Here is a 21,527-nt window from a genome sequence, read left to right as displayed (position 1 = left end):
TCATCTTCTCCATTCAGACCAGACCGCCATGATGATTTTTCAGCCATCTCCCGTCTCTGCAAAGATTAACAGACAGACATTAGTTTCCCACATTTCCATCATCTTCACATCTTCTGAACACCCTTTCCTGCCACCCCCAATACTATACTGCAGAAACAGTCCCCCTGGAAATACTATTACCACACAGATAGTGCCCCCAATACTGTGCCCGCTGTGCCCCCAATACTATACTGCAGAAACAGTACCCCTGGGAATACTACTACCACACAGATAGTACCCCAATACTGTGCCCGCTGTGCTCCCAATACTATACTGCAGAAACAGTCCCCCTGGAAATACTACTACCACACAGATAGTGCCCCCCAATACTGTGCCCACTGTGCTCCCCAATACTATACTGCAGAAACAGTCCCCCTGGAAATACTACTACCACACAGATAGTGCCCGAATAGCGTGCCCGCTGTGCCCCCAATACTATACTGCAGAAACAGTCTCCCTGGAAATACTACTACCACACAGATAGTGCCCCCAATACTGTGCCCACTGTGCCCCCAATACTATACTGCAGAAACAGTCCCCCTGGAAACACTACTACCACACAAATAGTGCCCCCAATACTGTGCCTGCTGTGCCCCCAATACTATACTGCAGAAACAGTCCCCCTGGAAATACTGCTACCACACAGATAGTGCCCCTTCAACAATTATTGGCACACAGTGCTCTAAAAAATAACTGCTCCCAGACACTAATAGTATGAAGATAATGTCCCCAAAAAATAATTGTGCTAAGTTGATACTGTGCCAGGGTGCCCCCCAAAGTAACAGTGCTCCCCAAAATCCCACCAATAGAAATAATTCTCTGCCAGAGCAAACTTAGTAGTAATAATGCCCCTATAGTGCCCATACTAGTAATCATGTTCCTCATAGCCCCCAGTAGTAGTAAAGCTCCCCATAATACCTCCTAGTAGTAATAATTCTCCCTATAATATGACAGTACATGAAATACCCCCACTTAGGGCCCGGAGTTGAGCTAATGTCCGCATAATGTATGCCAGTATAAAATACCACTATATAGTGCCCCAGCAAATGCCCTTATAGTGCTCCTCTCCCCCTTCCCCATAATGCCCCCAAATAATGCCCTATAGTGCCTCCCATAATGTGCCGATAAAAAATGCCCCCTTAGTGCCACCAGATGCCATAGTGCCCCCCATAATGTGCCAATAAAAAAGGCCCATTTAGAGCCCCCACTTCCCCACAGTGCCGCTCACCCCTATAGTGCCCCCCATAATGTGCCAATAATAAAAAAAATGCCACTTTAGAGCCCTCAGATACCCCATAGTGCTCCTCTCCCCCATGGTGCCCCCCCAAATGGGCAAGAAATAAATGCCCCCAGAATGCCACCCCCCAAAAAATGGGGCTGTAAGAAATGCCAGCTCCCCCCATAGTGCCAGCCCCCCTATAGTGCCAGCCCCCCATAGTGCCAGCCCCCCATAGTGCCAGCTCCTCCCATAGTGCCAGCCCCCCCATAGTGCCAGCTCCTCCCATAGTGCCAGCCCCCCATAGTGCCAGCTCCCCCCCATAGTTCCAGCTCCACCCATAGTGCCAGCTCCCCCCGCAAAGGAAAAACAAAAAAACACTAATACTTACCTCCATCAGCAGCGATGCGATGCAGGCCTTTTCCGGCCTGTGTCCCGCGCTGTGTGCTACCCGGCTCAGGCGGCGCGATGATAATGACAGTCTGATAGGCTGCAGGCATTAGTGCCTGTAATCTATCAGAAGAACAGGGGAACACCGCCCTGAGGAATTAAAAAAATAAATAAATATTTGTTAAAGACGCCCCAGCGGCCGTTTTTTTAGGGCAGCCTGGGGGACAATTGCAATAGCCCGCCCCTGCTTGGAAGGCACTATTATTTAGATACAATAGGATTCACTATTATATAGGCACTTGGCAGGCAGGCATTATTACAGTGGATAGACTAACATATCTATAATGTGGACAGAATGGCAGGTGTATTATATAGGCGCTGTAGCAGGCACTATTGAATGGGCACAGATATCGATATCACTACCATATGGATTGTGTCGAGAGGTGTTATGTCGGCACTGTGTGGTATATGACTCTATAAACTGGGGCTAGAGGAATATATATGATCTCTTTTTCTTTCAGGATGTTGCAGGGTCTGCATAAGGGGTTAACACCGCTTAGTCCTTGATAGGCTCCCTTCCTGTTTTTATGCATGGAGGAGAACATGCTGAAGCAGGACATTTTTCTGCCTAAGCTCTGAACTTCAGTTATGGTCATCCTGAATTCCAGAAGATCACATATGAGAGAAAAAAGGGGCTATCAAGTAACATGGTGGACATTAAAAAATGGGACACTGTCCATACGCTGCAGGGCAGATGGGAGTTTTAGTAGTATGATTATGCAGCAGATTCCTAGCTTTGAAATATGTCAACGGAGCCCAGTCAACACCCTTCTTCCTACCCTATGGCCGCTAGGGTCACGGTAAACTCCAGATGCTGTGCAGAGGGAGAGGAAGGGGGATGGTCCAGATGACAATGTCCCTAAGAGCTGGAGGTTGACAATAATAAGACTCCAGCTGCTGCCTGGTATGGCCGGCATTCTGATGAGCATGTTTTATGCTATATTAGACAACTGCTCATGGAAACCCCCTCCCCCACTGTGTACCAGTAATTATTTTTAACCCCTCTCTTTGTACTACATGAGGAACCAATGTGCAAGATAGGTGTCAGTCAGGAGGCCTTAAGGAACATCCTGAGATGACTCACCCTAGGCATAGAGAGGACAACGACAATAGTAACTCAAAAGAAAACAGGCCTTGTAAATATAAAATGTTTATTTTGTGGTAACCAGAAAATCCCAAAAAAGTGGATGACACAAGAGGACAGAAAGGACCATGAGGGTCCATGGTCTTCATGGTTCATTCAATCTGCTGTAGATAATGATGACTTCGAGGAGACAATATATTTACCTTTCTGGAAGCATTGAGTGTCCCAGGCAGGAGGTAAACCCAACAATGGGTTAAACCTTAGTCACTCATCGCCCTATTTAATGTGCAAATGAAGAACACAGCAGGTGATGGGGTGAGGACATTGTTAGGACACATCCTCAGGGTTAGATAAGTCGTGCTGTCAGTCAGAGAATGTATTTGTTGCAAACGTTCCTCCAGTTGTAAAAAAAACTTCCCGTAAATGAAGAGTACAGATGAATATAAGAAAATTTGTAATGTATTTTGTTTAAAAAAAAAGCTTCTGTCTTCTGCTTTGCTCCTTCTTGCTTTTAAAATTGATGTCTATGGAGAGAGAGGGAGGAGGAGGCTGCTGAATGAGAGACACGCAAATTGCAGTTTCTTAGCTCTGCTACACTTACCACTTTTGACTCTCCTATACCTAGTAAGATAAGGTTCTACCACTGTTCAGAGAGCGGCAATACATCACTTACTAGCTGGCAGCAGCCTCCTCGTCCATCCTCTTCTCTTCCCAGACTTTTTAAGGCTGGAGACAGAGTGCTAATAGAAACAAGTGGCTGAGTGACATCATCTTTAATTAGATATATTACAAAGTTTCATATAGTCACCTGTACTATTCATTTCTGAAAACTTGAGATACACTTTAAAGGCAATGGATACCTTTTAGAGGAATTTTTTTTATTGCATTCCTACAAATTTTGGGCTAAAAAAATATTTTTTCAAGTGGTCTTTATTAAAGGGGTTAGCCAATCCTAAAAAAACCCCCCCCCCCCCATATGCCGGGCCGCCCACGCTGAATATACTTACCCGGGTCCCTGCTCCCTGCGCCGCTCCTTGGCCTCGCACCGCCGCAGCTGATTCTCTCCATGCCTGGATGAAAACATCTGGTGTCAGGGGGAAGGGGTTAACAGCCAATGGCAGACGGGGACGGAGACGAGCCTTCCTAGCATCGCGGGTGATGCTAGGGAGGCTCATCCCCATCCCCACCTGCTATTGGCTGCTCCCCCCTGACACCAGATGTTTTCCTCCGGGCACAGGGAGAAGCAGCAGCGGCGGTGCGGGGACCAGGAGTGGCGCAGGGAACGGGGACCCAGGTAAGTATATTCAGCGTGGGGGCCCCGGCACATGGGGGGGGGGGCTTACAGGCATCTTAGGAGAGGCGACAGATCCTTTTCAAAGTCGCTTATGAGATAAGAAAAACAAGTTATTATTTTAAACCCCTGAAACAGCACCACCCTTGTCCACAGGCTGTGTCTGGTATTACAGCTCAGTACTATTCAAGTGAATGGGCTCCACTGCAAAACCAAGCATATTTCCTCTTTAGGTCAAGTAGCCGAAATGGCAGTGTAGCCCTATGCCACAGGTTACTTGATCCACCAGGCAACACTGAGTCCAGGTGGAGGAGGACATCACATGTCCATTCACCCATGCTGTCTTTATGAGATGCTTTTTAGAAAAGTAAGTTGCAATTATGATTGATGTTTTTTGTCAAAAAGTAAAAAATACAAGCTCTTTAGTCCAAAATGCTTCTTCTTCCATTTTGGTTTTAAGGCCTTCGTTTTACCAATGGTTAATGGTAAAGTCACAATCATAGAGTCACTGTTTGGTTTCATTATTGTATGGCTGCAGGCAGTGGATGCTGAAGACACACTTGTCCCTCTCCCGGGAAGAGCAGTGGAGACTGGATATAATGCTGGACCAGATCAATGATGCATGGAAAAGATGGGCCACTGTCACCGAGCATGTACCGACCATCTGGCAGGCCTATCACCTTCACATGTAAGATGCTTCCACGTCCCCTGTCAAATATAAAGGACTTTCAGATTATTGACTGATTAGAGCTCGATTTTAGGTCATAGAAATCACATCAAGATGAAGTCCATTAGGATGAGGTTCCTCCATCCATTTTATTCATGCTAAAGAAGAGTAAAGCCCCTAAGTTGTTCTCTTACATGAAGAGCCATGTATCTATTGTCTGACATCTTTACTCCTTATTACACTCGGTTAAATGGTTCTCCTAATGCAGAATACATTTCCCATCATGCCTCTGGCTTTGAGGAGACAGGGGAGGCACTTCCCAGTGACCAGTGATGTAGAACTGCCTAACTGCCACCTGGTCTCCATACATTCCCGTGTGATGCATCAATGCTGTGTGCAGGATCTTCAGTGTATTCATATGTGATGAAGCTTCAGACTGTCTCATCTGCCTGCTGCTTGTGATAGGTCTATCCTTATTAGCATTTACAAGAAATAGGAAAGGAAGAGTAGCGTGAAGCTACAGCTCATAGAAATACACTGGAGATTCTGCACACAACACTCACAGAAAGTACAGACATGCAGTGTGAGTCACCTACTATTTCACTGCTTCTCCTGCAACCATCAAGCAAAAATGATATCTTCAGCAGCAGTCTTTACATGAAAGAGGGGTACAGAAATATAAGAAGGGTATAGTTTGGAGTGTAGTGGAGGTGTCTGAGCGTCATTCATGTGCATTAAGACATTTTGTAGCCAGCAGGAATGTACACAGATGACATAGGGCAGTGATGGCTAACCTTGGCACTCCAGATGTGGTAAAACTACAACTGCCAAGATGCCCCCCTTGCTTGGCTGCTCTCAGAACTCTATAGAAATAAATGGAGCATGCTGGGAGTCGTAGTTTCACCACAGCTGGAGTGCCAAGGTTAGCCATCACTGACATAGGGCATAGGGTAAATCGTAGTATGATCCACCACCTCCCTGTAAAAGTTCAGCCAAATTTACGTGTTCTTAAATAAAAAATAAAAAAATCACATTCTGTTTCACTCTTTACCCAACTTCAAACTTGGTAAAGTAGAACTGATGCTTTCTAAATATGGTGCTCATTCTCAACAATGTATTGCGCCATGTATTTACAGCAGACAATCAGTATAGACATGTATTCAGCTGCCATTGAGCTCAATAAAAGCTATAAAAGCTCTTTAAACCAAGCTCCTCAAGTGGTCTTATGTTGCACCCTTCACCTTCGCTCCATTAGCAGTGGTGTGGTCTGCCTCTATGGTAAGCAGTTGGCATGATAAGGCAATCGCTTAAAGATAACCAGCCCAAGGGCCACAACCATTTCTCTCCTTTGATGAAGAGCTTGAGAAATAAATGCAGGGCCTCTCTATCCTGGAATACGGTACTTCTGAGGGATGATTTTAAGGGCAATTACCATCATAAGCACAAGATGTGCAATAAATGTTTGATAGATGGGATTCCCACCCTCACCTTTTTCCAGAACAGCCACTTGCCACTGCATTTAGGTGAAGGAAGGATGGGGAGGTGGCCACGCCTGTGCATGGCTCTCCCCATTCATTTCTATAGGTGATAACAGTAAGAGTGCATGGATGTTTCCATAACTTTCATAGAGGTGAGTGGAGATAAACATGTGTGGTCACCAATCCTTGAGATAGGTGAGGATTCCACATGTGCAACACAAATCAATTAGTACATTTATGGCATATCCTGTGTATATGCCGTCAATGTAAGACAGGATTACCATTTCAAGCTCCCATTTTGTTTTTGTTTTTTGTTTTTTACTATGGGGCTCCTCTCATCCATGAGTACTGTAATTCTTCTTCCTAATAAAAGCATTGAATAGGACAGAACCCACCGATCCCATGCTTACCTAACTGATAGGAAGAACATACTCTCAGCCTCTGTACGCACTAAAAAGCTCCCAGGTTCACTTTTGTGCAAGCGTCTCTCTGCATCTGTGCAGCTCAGAGCTCCATGAAACCACCTGTATATGAGATAGACTTGGGTTAGACGTCATCTTTTAATGTATTCCCCATTCTGCATCAACATTTGCTGGTGGAAGACTCACGTTTGTCTTTGTAACTCTACAAAATTAGCTTTCCGCACCCTTGAGTAATCCATAAGCTCTTTAGGGGGAGACCCATGTTCTCTCAGATGAGCGGCCATCTCAGGGCTAGATGGTCTGAGATTTACCGGACTTCTGGGACTGGACTGTAGAAGCCTTGCTCTCATGTGGGGAGAACTACAAGACCAGGCTGAGCTCTCAAACTGTACTGAAAATGACAAAAGAGAACACATTAAGGTTTTTCTTCAAGGGTTGGGTGGATACCACCAATTCGAGTGTACACTGCAAGGAAGGGCGTATGTGCCATAGAGGTAGGCCATGCTATTCCGATAGGACCCTTGGGGAGAAGTGAATGGTGAGGAACTTAAAGTACTCCACTGTTTAGAGGAACTGAATTGTTACCAGACAAGGGGTTAAGAAGTGGCCCAAAGGAAGTGGAAAGGAGAGCCACGGTGGGCCCATTTTGATCATTGCTATGAGGCCTCCTACATATACCACTGGCTAAAAAGTTATATAAAATGTAAATTTTTATTAATTTGGATGAAATTGTCAATATTAGGTAAGCTCTGCTTCAAGCTCGTCATACATATTAGATGAATGTTGGCCAAACCCATTGATTTTGTGACCTGTAGATCATTTAATAGAGGAGTCCCAACTCTCCCACCAACAGATTTCAACATGCCTCATCCTTGTGTTTTCAAGGTTGATAAGCTGTCAACAATATATTCCCCTCTCCTGATTGAGAACATATACATGCTCATGTTGTGGTCTGGAGAGATGAAATTGTTCAGCCAAAACCTGTTGAAGGTGTATGGTCACCTTTAAGATGGCAAGTCTACCTGACAGCTCAATCTCTGTCAACGAGATTGAGAACATAGGATCAGACGTGCTGAAATCTTTCTTTTTCCCCTGACATCTGCTATCAGGTACAGCTGGCTTTGGTCTTATGTGCATGGGCATCTTAGGAAAAGTCCTGACTCTTAAGAATCGGGATTAATGGCTGTCAGGGAAGAGGAACATATGACCCATCTCTACTAATGAATAGGCATAGGTACACTATTAACCAATCCCTGACTGCCAATTTGGAAGGTCATATAATGAGTACAGTGCTATAATAGCACCTAAAAGATTTCCTAGGTTAGGTTAGGTTACCTACTATAACAAAACCAGCCATACTTGTCTCCTACTCCCCTACCTGCGAATGCTCTGCTGATGTCATCTTTCTTCCACTCCCAAGGCTGGTCATACTCGTCAGCTGGTCTTTCATCTTCGGATGGCTGGCACCTTTCATGGGGGATTGTCCTGTATTTATCGTTATATGGCGAAGTCATAGAGCTGCAATACCTTGTCCGTCACCTTCTCTCCTCCATCATGCTGATCTGTAGATGAGGAAGAATAAAGTATTGGGAGCTCCACCTTCATTGGCAGTCCTCTAAGATTGGCAGGCTCTAGATTGGAGATGACTGATAGATCGGTACAACCACTAGGATATTAACGGATCCACAGATTTGGTGTCCCCTGTTACCACCAGCTGCAAGACCATGGCCAGAAGGACTTGAATGAAGTGGTGGTCTAGCTCTCCATTAAAACTCTATGGCAGAGATAGATTCGCCCATATTGGTCAGTTCCCTAGACATTGAATGGCGCTGCATTTAATACGTTCTGGCCCCGGCATTGCAACTTTATAGCTTTTCCGATGATGGCATTATTGATGGGTTATCTAAACTTTGCTCAGCTTTCATTGCCTGATCTTCAGTGTTGTCCCTGGGGTCTGTATTAGGTATATCTGTAACACCCTGCTACAGTATTTATTGGCCTAATCTCATGTCATCTTGTGTATTTATTCCAGGTCCACTACACTGTGCATATCTATTCCTTGCAACTGTTATTGTTCGAGTAATTTACCTGGTCCACCAGTAGGTGGCAGCAAACAAGGCAGAGCTGCAGTTAGGTAGAATGGAGCTTTCCATTCCATTCTAAACCCCCCTCTGTGGAGGAGTGGGTGAGTCCCACTTCCTGCAGGAAGGGTGGGGACCAGTTAGAGGTTAGTCCTATCTTACCCCAAGCTAGGTGAAGGTGTGCAGGGCCACGTATATTTGGGATGTACCCAAGCCCAAACCAAGCCAGCCAGAGCACCCTAAGCTCAGCTGGATATGGAGGCAGAAGCTTAAAGCCTCAGAAGCCAGGAAGAACGTTCACTGGTATAACTTAAAAGACAGACTACAGAAGGAAAGTGCAGCATACAGCTAAAGCAAAGTTATTCAGTCAGTACAGCCTGTCAGTACAGCAGAGCCAGAGAGCAACTGATGCAGCAGAGTTGAATTTGTTTGCCTGCCAGAGTTGATGCTAAAGCCTGCTGGGACCAAGATAAAGTCTGTAAACCGTTTGGACAAACGTTTATGCAAAGTAAAGCTGCTTTTCAACTTCATCACAAGGTCTGGACTCAATTTATTCTTCATCCCATCATTCAACTACCCCCTTTGTCTGCTTCAGAGCCAACGCCTGGAGTTCCAGTGTATCCAGGTAGGAGCACCGTGACAAGTGCACAAGACATTAAGGGACATTATAGGCCACCCTATACCACTCGGCTATTCCTACACCTGGGTACCAACACCATTTCTTAAAGGGACTCTGTCCCGTTGTTGCTTCATTGCAACTGGCGTTACAAAACACTTATCTCATCTTAAAGGGACCCCTTGCGGACAGCGCCTCTGTTGCATATCCAGTGTGCCCATTAGATTAGATTCCTCTTCTGGCTTTGATTTGCTATTGCTCTAATTTCAGCATCCAGGTTTCTGATAAATTGAAGCTATAAAAATACTTTAGGCTTGGTACAAATATAATTAGCCTCCTATCTTTTACATGAAAATGGACTAAAACCTAAAAATCAACACAACATAGGTTGTCTCACAAAGAAGCCGAAGAGGTGATCAATTGATCGCCAAGGATTCAGGTTAGTGCTGGGAAGCCATGTCTAGACTTACATTGCTCAACTGAGCAGACGATTGTCAGGAAGGAAGCGTTCCTTCCAGGCAATCGTCTGCTTGTCAGTGAAGAAGACATTTACATCTCCTCCACGGTATGAGGAGGAGCGATGACTAATTCCATCCCATGTCCCAATACAGAATCATTGTTTGCCGGCAGAAGAGTCTACTTAGTCATCACAATCTGCTGCCAGCAAACGAGGACTTAGTTGACCACACAAACTATCTTATTACCCAATAAATAAGCATTTCAGCCATCGGCGGCACCTTTACACCGGCAGATTATTGCTAACGAGCATTCTTACGAACCCTTGTTAGAAATTATCTGCCCAATGCTCGGCCGGTTTAAAGGGGTCTTTATATGTCCTCTGCTTTAATGTGGTATTACATGACAGCCACTCAAAAGAATGGTCATCCATGTCATGAATGTACTCACCAGGTCCGGACAAAAGGTAATCTTTTGTCTTTTTTTGACCACATAGCTTAAATTCTGTTGTTATTCTAAGTTTTTGGATGTTTTTGACTATGAATTCTGTAAAACTACTGGTTTGTTATGACTATGCTTCTGTGTCTAGAAGGTGTAAGGAGTCTTATAGGCCATGCAATGCTCCTCTGGAAAAAAACGAGGTATGTAAATTAGCTCTTTTTTCATAAATTGGGTACTGGCTTGGCTATAATCTGTTTTAAACATCAACTTATAGGATAGCTACTAGTGTTGGGCGAGCATGCTCGACCGAACACCAGTTCGGCTCAAGCATCGATATGCTCGGCACATCGCAGTATTCGGCCGAACACTGCGTGTGCTCGAGCGCCGTGCTTGAGTCTCCTCCCCGCACGTTTGTTGCCTGCTACGCAGCCAATAAGCGTGCAGGTAAGTGCTGGTATTCACTGTAATGTCGTAGCCTTGTTGGCTACTGGCATTACAGTGATTGGCTGGCATGAACGCATCATCAGGTGCTATATAGCACCCAATGACACGTGTTCGGCTCACTCTTACGGTACTTTCACACTAGCGTTTTCTTTTCCGGCGCTGAGTTCCGTCACAGGAGCTCTATACCAGGAAAGAACTGATCAGGCGTATCCCCATGCATTCTGAATGGAGAGCAATCCTTTCAGGATGCATCAGGATGTCTTGAGTTCAGTCATTTTGACTGATTAGGCAAAAGATAAAACCGTAGCATGCTACGGTTTTATCTCCAGCGACAAAAACTGAAGACTTGCCGGAATGCCGGATCCGTCATTTTTCCCCATAGGAATGTATTAGTGCCGGATTCGGCATTCAAAATACCGGAATGTTGGAACCGTCCTTCCGGTCTTCCGTTTTAAGGACTATAGTTGTATCTGGCAGCAATATATATATTGTAGCGCAACCTGCAGTAAATAGCTTGCAATTGTTTGGCCGCTGCAGACAGCGACATTATTTGCGCTACATCTCCTGTCTAACATGTGCGCAGCCCAAAAGATTTCTGGGACATCCAGTGTACTTTGTCCGTAGACGGCATCCGCTGCGGACAGTTACATTACCTTCTGGCTTCTGCCCAGCAGTGTGTTCGGTGACGTCACCGGCTCTGATGGGCATACTTTAGCGCTGCCCTAGCCGTTTTACTGGCTAGAGCAGAGCTAATGCCCGCCCATCAGTGTCGGTGATGTCACCGGGCTTCCTGGCAGCCCCATGGAGAGCCAGGTACGTCACCCGAACTGTTGAAAAAGCCTTTGCCTTGCGCAATTTAGCGCAGGGCAAAAGAGAGCATCGGAGCATGAACTGCTCTGATGCTCAAGTCAGGGGGGCTGCCTGGGTGAAAAGGGAGGTATGTCCGGGTTCAGAGCTTTTATTAGGCCTTGGTGACAGTGACATTACTTGCGCTATACCTCCTGTATAACGTTTGCGCAGCCTAAAATTATCTGTGACATTCAATGTACTTTTTTCATAGACGCTGCGGACAGCGACATTATCTGTGCTACATCTCCTGTTTACCGTGTTGCGCATCCTAAAAATATCTGACATTCTGTGTACTTTATTTCCGCATACACTTACAAAACCTGCGCTACTGTACGTGTGACATACTTGCAAGCATATATACCATTTAATATGCACAAGGCGAGCAGTAAGGGACGGGGAAGTGGCCGCGCTGCTGATGGTGAACGCAGAGGCCGTGGATCTGGGCGCGGTGAAGCTGTGCCTGCTGCCAGAGCACAAGAAACACACTTATCCACGATACTGAGCTTCATGTCCCAGTTTGCAGGGCAGCGCAGGACACCACTCTCAAAGTCAGACCAGTGCGACCAGGTGGTCGGTTGGATTGAAGCAGATAATGCTTCCAGTCAGTTAAGCACCACCCTGTCTTCCACAAAGTCCAGTCTCAGTAGCCAAGAGTCTGGTCAACAGAATCCTCACCCTGATCCTCCTTCCACCCACCATGGAGAGTCTTGGCAAACAAGTGATCCCACACTCGGATATTCTGAGGAGCTCTTTTTATTTATTTTTATTGCCATTCCTTGATTTGGGCCTCCCAACAAGCCCACTTGTAGATGGACATGAGGAGATCTTGTGCACTGATTCACAAACTCTTGAGCATCCACAGTAACAAGAAGATGACAATGGGGAACAGCAATTAGTGTTTCACGAGGTGGCTGATGTTGATGAGACACAATTGCCGATAAATCAACTGCAATAAATGTCTCTAGAGGTTGATGATGAGGATGAGACACAGTTGTCAATAACTGAGGTTTTTGTTAGTTCAACAAGTCAGGAGGCTGACCAGAGTGAGGAAGTAAAAAAGGAGGTGGTGGACGATGAAGTCACTGACCCAACCTGCGAAGGTGGCAAGCAGAGCGAGGACAGCAGTACAGAGGGGGAGGGATCTGCAGCACCGCAACAGGCTGCAACAGGCAGTGGGGTGGCAAAAGGGAGAAGGCGGGCCACACCAAACAGGCCTGCATATGTTCCCCAGAGCACCCTCTTGCGGCAATCTCTCTTGCCAAGGGGTAGGTGTTCCGCAGTCTGGTGCTTTTTTTATGAAAGTGCGGACAAAAAAATAATTGTCATTTGCAGCCTGTGCCATACCAAAATAATTAGGGGCATGAACATTAGCAACCTCACCACCACCAGCATGATCCGCCACATGGCATCAAAGCACCCTAATAGGTGGGTCCACTATTAACGTCTGTGGGTCACACCACTGCCTCCTCTTCCCCTGTCTTACGTGCTGGCCAATCCCCTGTCCAAGACACAGGCCCGGATGCCTCCCGCCATGCACCTAGACCTTCGCACGCACCATCAGCTAGCACATCCACTTCCGTGTCCCAGCACAGCGTACAGATGCCTATACCCCAGGCCTTTGAACGAAAGTGCAAATACTCAGCCACCCACCCACAGGCCATAGCACTAAATGAGCACCTTTCCAAATTGCTGGCCCTAGAAATGTTGCCATTCAGGCTTGTGGACACTGAGGCTTTTTGCAGCCTGATGGCAGTGGCCGTCCCGCGTTACTCTGTCACCAGCCAGCAATATTTTCCACGGTGTGCAGTCCCAGCCTTACACCAGCATGTGTCCCGTGCCCTGACCAACGCAGTTATTCAGAAGGTCCCCTTAACGTCTGACACATAGACAAGTGCTTTTGGCCAGGGACGCTATATTTCCCTAATGGCAGACTGGGTGAACGTTGTGGAGGCCGGGAGCGACTCGTACCCTGGGATGGCACAGGTGCTAACAACGCCAAGGATTGCGGGCCCTACTTCCATCAAGGTTTCCGCCACCACCTACGTGAGTGGCTGAAACCCCCCCCCCCCCCCCTCTCCTCCTCCGCCTCCTCCTCCACTTCCACCTCTGAATTATCATCTTGCAGCACCAGTCAGCCATCAGTCAGTAGCTGGAAGCAGTGTAGCACTGCAGTGGGGAATCGGCAACAGGCCGCGCTGAAACTAATCTGCTTAGGTGACAAACAGCACACCGCCGCAGAGCTGTTGCAGGGGATAAAAGACCAGACTGAGCTGCGGCTCTCGCCACTCAACCTAGAACCAGGCATGGTTGTGTCTGATAATGGCCGTAACTTGGTGGCGGCTTTGGAGCTCGGCAAGCTCACACACATACCATGCCTAGACCACGTGTTCAACCTAGTGGTTCAGCAAAACCTACCCCAATTTGCCTGAGCTACTGGTGAAGGTGTGCCGTGTGTGTACCCATTTTCGCAAGTCATCAACAGCTTCCGCCGGCCTGGAAACGCTGCAGCAGCCCTTGCAATTGCCAGCTCACTGACTGTTGTGGGACGTGTGCACACGCTGGAACTCCACGTTCCACATGTTGGCCAGGCTTTGTGAGCAGCAGAGGGCAGTAGTGAAATACCAGCTGCAACATAGTCATCTCCTTTCCAGTCAGCTTCTGCTCTTCACAAGCGACAAGTGGGCATGGATGTCTGACCTCTTTGAGGTTTTACACAACTTTGAGGAATCAACACAGATGGAGAGTGGCAATAAAGCTATTATTAGTGTAACCATCCCACTTCTGTGTCTACTCAATTGCTCGCTGCTCACAATTAAGGCGGACGATTTGCATGTGGAAGAGGTGGAGATGGGGGAAGACATTACACAGGGTGATAGCCAGACCACGCCTAGTTTGTCTTCTCAGCGCGAATTGGATCAAAAGGAGGAGGAGCAGGAGACGGTTGCCTCCACTACAGAGGGTAGTACCCATGGAAGTTTAATTCCATCTGTTCAGCATGGATGGGTAGAAGAGGAGGAAGAGGATTAGGAGATTGAGAGTCATCCTCCTGATGAGGACAGCGAACTCTTGTCTGTTGGGACTCTGGCACACATGGCTGCCTTTCTCGTGACCCCCGCGTTGTATGCATTTTGGTCAACACTGATTACTGGTTGTTCACCCTTCTCGACCCCCGCTACAAAGAGAACTTCTCTTCTCTCATTCCTGTGGTGGAGAGGACGAGCAAAATGGTGCAATCCCAGAAGGTCCTTGAGGAAAAATTGCTCAAAAAATTTCTATCTGACAACGCTGGCGGCAGAGTCCGTAGTTCCTTGGCTAACCGAGGAGGGGAGATGAGGGGAACACACACACAGCAGTTCCAACAGAGGCAGGGCAACACTCTCCAAGGCCTGGCACAGTTTCATGACACCCTGCCAGAACCCTCACCCTGATGCGCGGCCTAGTGTCACAAGGAGGGAAACATTTTGGAAGATGGTGAAGGAGTACGTAGCAGACCGTGTCAGCGTCCTCAGTGATCCCTCTGTGCCTTACAACTACTGGGTGTCCAAGCTGGACGCATAGCACGAATTGGCGCTCTACGCCTTGGAGGTGCTGGCCTGCCCCGCTGCCAGCGTTTTGTCAGAGCGTGTATTTAGTGCTGCTGGGGGTATAATGGGGTGTTTCATTTTTCCAAAGATGTGATTTTCATATGACGTTGCTTATGCCCCGAGTCTCAGTGATGTAAAAGATATATATTCCAAATTTCAAGAAGATTGGATACTATTTAGGGGTTGCACACATTGATCACTTTTATTACTTCTCTCACTCCTGTACCTAGGAGGTTGGTCTAAAAACGACTTCACTTTCAGGATCCCAGGGGCTCTGCATCAAGCAAGGTGGGTGGCAAAGGCAATATATGCACTTAAAATTGTCCTCTTTACTAAACTTCACTAAAAAGTTAAATATTCCTCAACGAGGAATTGAAAGGAATGAAACGGGTTGCACATTTTGTCAGCCTCATATATGTTTGCTTTTTGCACGAGGCAATTGTAAGTCAATGGGCTCCAAAGAATGATTGACACAGACGTAAAAAAAAGTGCTCTCACGATTGCTAAGAGACACCTTTGGTATCTGTCAGAAACAAACGTAGGATTGGCTTTTTTGGACAAACGTATTACTCAGACTGTTAAGAAAAATTTAGAAAAAATTTTGAAACCAAATCTGCAAAGAAAAAGGAAATGAAACGATTAGAGGATAAAAACCTAGTCTTTGAAGGAAAAGGACCTGAGCCATTTTGATACTAATAAAACAAAGACGCTCTTTGAATTGTTTGGGATCCACCACGTGACAGAATACTGCAGTGATTCTCTAAGAAGCCATGTGAACGCTCTTAAGGTGGTCAATGATACCGCAGAAAGAGGAATTGCTGTGATAAAAAAGTTTAACGAATCGGTCAGGGATGGACAACAAAAACAATTCTTGTTGAGGGTCGTCAAGCATCACAGAAAAGTCGTCACCAAGCTAACAAGAGAAGGGATTGCATCGTTCAAAGTTGAATAATATAACACATGTTTTGCCCATCATACTACCTATTAATCTTAGTGTCTAGTTTTAATATTATTTTAAGTTTGTGATTTCTAGTTTTCCCCAAAAAAGTCATTAACATTGAAAAATCATATTTTTTGCCTACTTTTACAAAACTTATCAAAGTGTGCAACCTCTAATTATTATCCTATCTTCTTATAATTTGGCATCACTGAGACTCGGGGAGTAAGCAAAGTCTGCAAAAATTGTACAATTAATTTTTTTCCATTACAAAATAAAACACCTGAAAATGCTGACCGGTTGACTCTTATAAAAATGAACAAGGCCTGGATTGCCCCCGACTTCTCTACTCCACCAGAGGAAAGCAGCTGAACATAAAGGCACTCTAAATGTGGTTTTTATGGTGTACTGAATACACTGTATTCCCATGCACCCCTTCCACCACTGAAAAGGGATATATGGTTCAATCTCCCTTTTCTCGTCCTCCTCCTCCATCATATCAACATGCTTATTAAGCTGCCCTCGCTCCTAATGTTTTAGAGGGTCAGCTTAGCAGCAGGCCCTCATCCATAATGTTTTAGGTCACCAGCAGGCCCTCGCCCATATTGTTTTTGAGGGTCACCAGCAGGCCCTCGCCCATAATGTTTTAGAGGGTCACCAGCAGGCCCTTGCTCCAAATGTTTTTAAGGGTCACCAGCAGGCCCTTGCTCCTAATGTTTTTGAGGGTCACCAGCAGGCTCTCGTCCATAATGTTTTAGAGTGTCACCAGCAGGCCCTCACCCATAATGTTTCAGAGGGTCACCAGCAGCCCTTGCTCCTAATGTTTTTGAGGGTCACCAGCAGGCCCTCGCCCATAATGTTTTAGATGGTCAGATCAGCAGGCCCTCACCCATAATGTTTCAGAGGGTCACCAGCAGGCCCTTGTTCTTAATGTTTTAGAGGGTCACCAGCAGGCCCTCGCCCATAATGTTTTTTAGTGTCACCAGCAGGCCCTCACCCATAATGTTTTAGAGGGTCACCAGCAGGCCCTTGCTCCAAATGTTTTTGAGGGTCACCAGCAGGCCCTCGCCCATAATGTTTTAGAGGGTCACCAGCAGCCCTTGTTCATAATGTTTTTGAGGGTCACCAGCAGGCCCTCACCCCCAATGTTTTAGATGGTCAGATCAGCAGCAGGCCCTCACCCCTAATGTTTTAGATGGTCAGATCAGCAGGCCCTTGCTCCAAATGTTTTTGAGGGTCACCAGCAGGCCATCAATAAAAAAAAATTCAAGGCTGTGTAGGATGCCCTCCTTTATGTGTAATAAAGGATGTTTTGGAGTGCCAGTTCCTTGTAATTTTTGTCAGCCCTTTCCCTTAGTGCATAGGCTTTATGAGTGTAGGAGTCCCACTACCTGAACAATTGTACCACAATGTGAATGAGACCCTCCTTTATGTGATATACAGGTTGTATCGGAGTGCCTCTTCCTTGTAATTTTTGCCATCACTTGCGCTTTATATAAAAGTAAATATATAGGAAAGAATGTTTCCTAACAATTTTTCCTCTAAAATCAATTTTATCTTCGGTTTTGTGCGTATTATTGTCAGTCTGTAAAAGTGGCGTACTACTCGGACAACATCGTTCCCAGCAGCGACCTGGGAGCCCAAGATGCATCCAGACATCCTCCCCATGCTGTTCCCGAACCATTTCAGTGGTGTTTCCATCAATTTCTGACCTTTTCCTGTGAACCAGACACCCTCCCCTCTTCAGAGCAGGGGGGCCTGGTTTAATGCTTGGGTTCTCCCATTGACTTCCATTGTGCTCGGGTGCTCGGTAGAGCACCCGAGCATCCCAAGGTGTTCTACTCAAGCACCCGAGCACTTTGATGCTCGACCAACACTAATAGCTACCTTACATCTGTGGCATCAGAGACACAGCTTTCTTATCTTTTTTCGGAATCAGAGGTCATTTGTATACTTTTTCTGAGAGAAGCATGTATAGTCTATAAGACTCCATACACCTACTAGACACTCTTCACGGAGAAATAAGCTCTTACCTGGATCCCCGACAAAGTTCTCTCACCCAGCTAAAGGCCTCATTCACACGTTGGTGTTTTGGGCAGTGATTTCCATCAGTAATTGTGAGCCAAAACCAGGTGTGGCTCTAATCACTGAACAGGTGCAAATGTTTCCTTATACCTTATGTCTGTGGAGGCTCCAATCCTGGTTTAGGTGTGATGGAAATCACTGCCCAAACACTGACTGTATGAATAAGGCCTATGCCAGTTCTCTCTGCTCTGCACTAATGAGAAGCAATCACTGTGAAACAGGTGTCTACAAATGAGGTACTAGCTTGACTAAAGTCCTAAGTTGTGTTTCGAGGCCTGTTTAAAGGGTCGAACATCAACTTATAGGATAGCTACCTTCCAAATGGTGGCACATCTTTCTTTTCTATTTTGTAAAGAGAGCTAATCTGCATACATTGGTATTATGCTGCATGTCAAGTGCCATTGTAGACAGTTTATGGGACCTTAGATGTGGACCAAGAATCTTAGGGCCACACATTTTATTTGTATGTCCTTCCTTTGGAGAGGAAAGGTGGCTGCAAATATGCAGTGGCTCTTACCATTACAGTCTACTGCGGAGTTCTGCAACCTATGGTTCTCTAGGTACTGCAAAAAGTAAAACTTACATCGACATGTCTGCATTCTAAGAGTTGTAGTTTTGCAACAGCTTCATATAGTATATAGAGCAACAATGCATATACGTGTCCACTGCTCCATACAAGTTTGTCCTCATTGTGGCCTTGATGGTCTAGTAGGCAAGGGTGACCTGGGATCTATGTTTGCTATCAGTGAAAGTCCTAGTAGAGGAGCCCCAGCAATCTAATGGTTATCATCTGTCCTGTGGATAGGTGATAATATTTTTAGAGACTAAACCCCTTTAAGGCACCTTAACAAAGTACCTTCAGAGTACCTGCTATTGGCTTTTGACTCTCATATGGTTCCATATAACTGGTGTCTTCCGTGTCTTCATGGTCAAACTGATTGCTCTTCATATCAAATGGATTAGAATATTCAGTGACTCCGGTGACCTGTTACAGGACAAACAGAAAATAAGTCCATGCATGGAGCTGCTATTTCTGACAACATCCAGCTCAATCTATCCCTGGAGAACTGGTCATAGACTTCTCCTGTCAGGCAGAAAGAGCATACAGAGGCTGTCATATTGTACATTAATATCTTTTACCAAAGTTGAGTGCAAGAAATGCACAGCAGCTGATATCTGGCTCATATAAATGTCCTTCCATCAGACAGCACATTGCTGAAGCTTGTGGGAGGTAAGTACATCCGGAAGGATTTTCAGTGTTCTAATGGGAAGTCAGAGGGTTGGTCTTGTTGTGACCCCAAAAAGGGGTGGGCTCTTGCTTTTATTTCTTGTTGAAGAAGGTAGAAGGTGGACTTGTAGTGATCAGTAAAGAGAAGGGAGGGCTACTACTGTAAGAAGTAGAAAGGAGGTCTGACTTAGCTACTGGGGAGCTGGAGCTTGCTGTGATAAGAAGGGAGGTAGGCGAGCTCCTGTGACCACGGGGGAAGCGGGATCCTCCTCTGATGACTAAAAAAGTTAGGATGAGAGTAAACTATTTTTTTCTATTAAATTCTTACTTCTGGAGAGGAGGGGGTACACTGCTCTAACTACTAGTGAGAGTTCTAGTCTGACTACTGGGGGTACAATAAATGGAGCCACAGAAGAACATGCTTAAATGTACAATTGAGCCGTTGACCAGATGCCCTAAAATACTCAATGAATGGTTCTACCTCAGATGGAATGATTATTATCACAATTACTGAGTGAACACTCACCAGTCCCTCCACATTCTCTTGTGATCCCACGCGTAGTCTCCTTTTACATTCTGATGGCTCCACCTTGATAAGACGGTGTCTAGGAGAAACTATAGTAAACTGTAGTTCCTCCAATCTGGGCTGGGATCCTTTATCATTGCCCTTGTCTTCATATGGGTCTTCAAAATCGAGGTTCTTTTGAGTTCTGTAAGCACGAAGGATTTCACTTTCTGTGTAGTCTGGCTTGGGAGGCTGTGGTGGAGACCTCTTACTCCCGAAATGTAGATAATCTTTCAACCACCTTGCCATTAGAGCCCTGGTTGGGAAAAAAAAAAGGAAACCGATGTAGATAGATGACACTAAAGAGGCGCAATATTTTGGTTAAGCTGGTCAAGTGTAATAATCCAATACTGCATGCCCATCAAAAGTTCTCTTAAGGTCAATCTCAGGTCCAGTCAGACATCTTTATTGGGACCCTGAAATCTTGTAATTGTCGGACGTGTCCTGACATGCTTGGGAGTGAAGTGAAGCCTAAAAATTGAAGCTGAAAGGCGCATGGCAAGTTTGATGAACAAGGGGGAACATCTAAAAAAAACTGGCCTAATTAAGGAGTGGAACAATCCACTTTCAGAATGCAGCCTGGTGATGAGCTGTTTTCTACAGTTCCAGACCTTACTCTTTACATTTGTTTCTTCTTCTTCTATCTGTAGAGGGGACAACAGGAGCCGAATAACATGTGACTACTGGACCAGGTTTGCTTGCTGTCTACAGATTTGAAGACACATACAGTAGGTCTACATAGGAGCTGTATATACAAAATGGCAGGTTAAAATGTTGATGTATTGGAAACAATTTTGCATAGCATTATGAAAATGCAGTCCTATCCGTGACAGAGCAAGAGGAGCTGAGCAGACTGATATATAGAAAAGGCTAGTTTTACACTAGCACTAAACAGTTCCATCAGACCGTTCCAGGTAGCCCATTGACTAGAATGGGGCTTGGCGTGGGACCTGGTCCTGTTTCCAGCATTAGTGTCAGAATTCGGCCAGCCCAAAACCACTGCTTGCAGAGGTATTTGTCTGGCCAAATCTCGAAACTAATGCCAGAAACGGAACAGATCCCAACCAGGTCCCATTATAGTCAGTAGGGCTACCGGAACAGCCTGTCACAGTACCTGGCTGTGCCAGGTGCACTGAACTCCAGTAATCTGGTCTTCTACTGGTGTAGCCTGTCAGAACTGTTCAGCAGCAGTGTGAAACTAGCCAGTATAACATGATTTATTCATTTAACCCTCCTAGGCTTAGGAGTCCGGTGGGTGGTCCCACTCAGTTACTGACATCTATGTATGTACAGGGAAGGCTGTCAGTCAGTAGGACCGCCCACTGGACTCCTAAGCCTAAAATGAGCAGAAATTGAGATGAATAAAATAACATTTGCCCTCTTCTGGTGGACAAAGTTGCCGGAGTACTCACCCTTCTGTTTAAGGTCTGTGCATAATCTCCCCATCTTTTAAAGGGCCAGTGTAAACAGGGATTAATCAGGCCTCATCGAATGGCAGTGATCCCTGGGTTATTTGGGATGCCCTTCCTTATAGGAAATTGTCTGAGCTTTCTACCCCTGCTAAGGTGTACATTGTTCTGTACCTGACCTTTTC

The 21,527-nt window shown here is 45.8% G+C and overlaps 1 protein-coding gene across 1 annotated transcript; it reads right to left on the bottom strand.

Annotated features, from left to right (window-relative positions):
* Positions 1-4,601: 4,601 nt before the first annotated feature.
* Positions 4,602-20,182, bottom strand: LOC122921375 (SH2 domain-containing adapter protein D-like). Its single transcript, XM_044271351.1, is given in 7 exon segments — positions 4,602-4,788; positions 6,636-6,749; positions 6,834-7,038; positions 8,026-8,152; positions 8,154-8,209; positions 19,008-19,125; positions 19,895-20,182. Coding segments are annotated over 7 exon segments (1,095 nt in total).
* Positions 20,183-21,527: the final 1,345 nt, after the last annotated feature.

This window comes from Bufo gargarizans, chromosome 11, assembly GCF_014858855.1.
Source record: "Bufo gargarizans isolate SCDJY-AF-19 chromosome 11, ASM1485885v1, whole genome shotgun sequence".
NCBI classification, from domain to species: domain Eukaryota; kingdom Metazoa; phylum Chordata; class Amphibia; order Anura; family Bufonidae; genus Bufo; species Bufo gargarizans.
The sequence above is the reverse complement of the archived record's forward strand: the minus strand, read 5'-3'. Positions and strand labels throughout refer to the sequence as shown.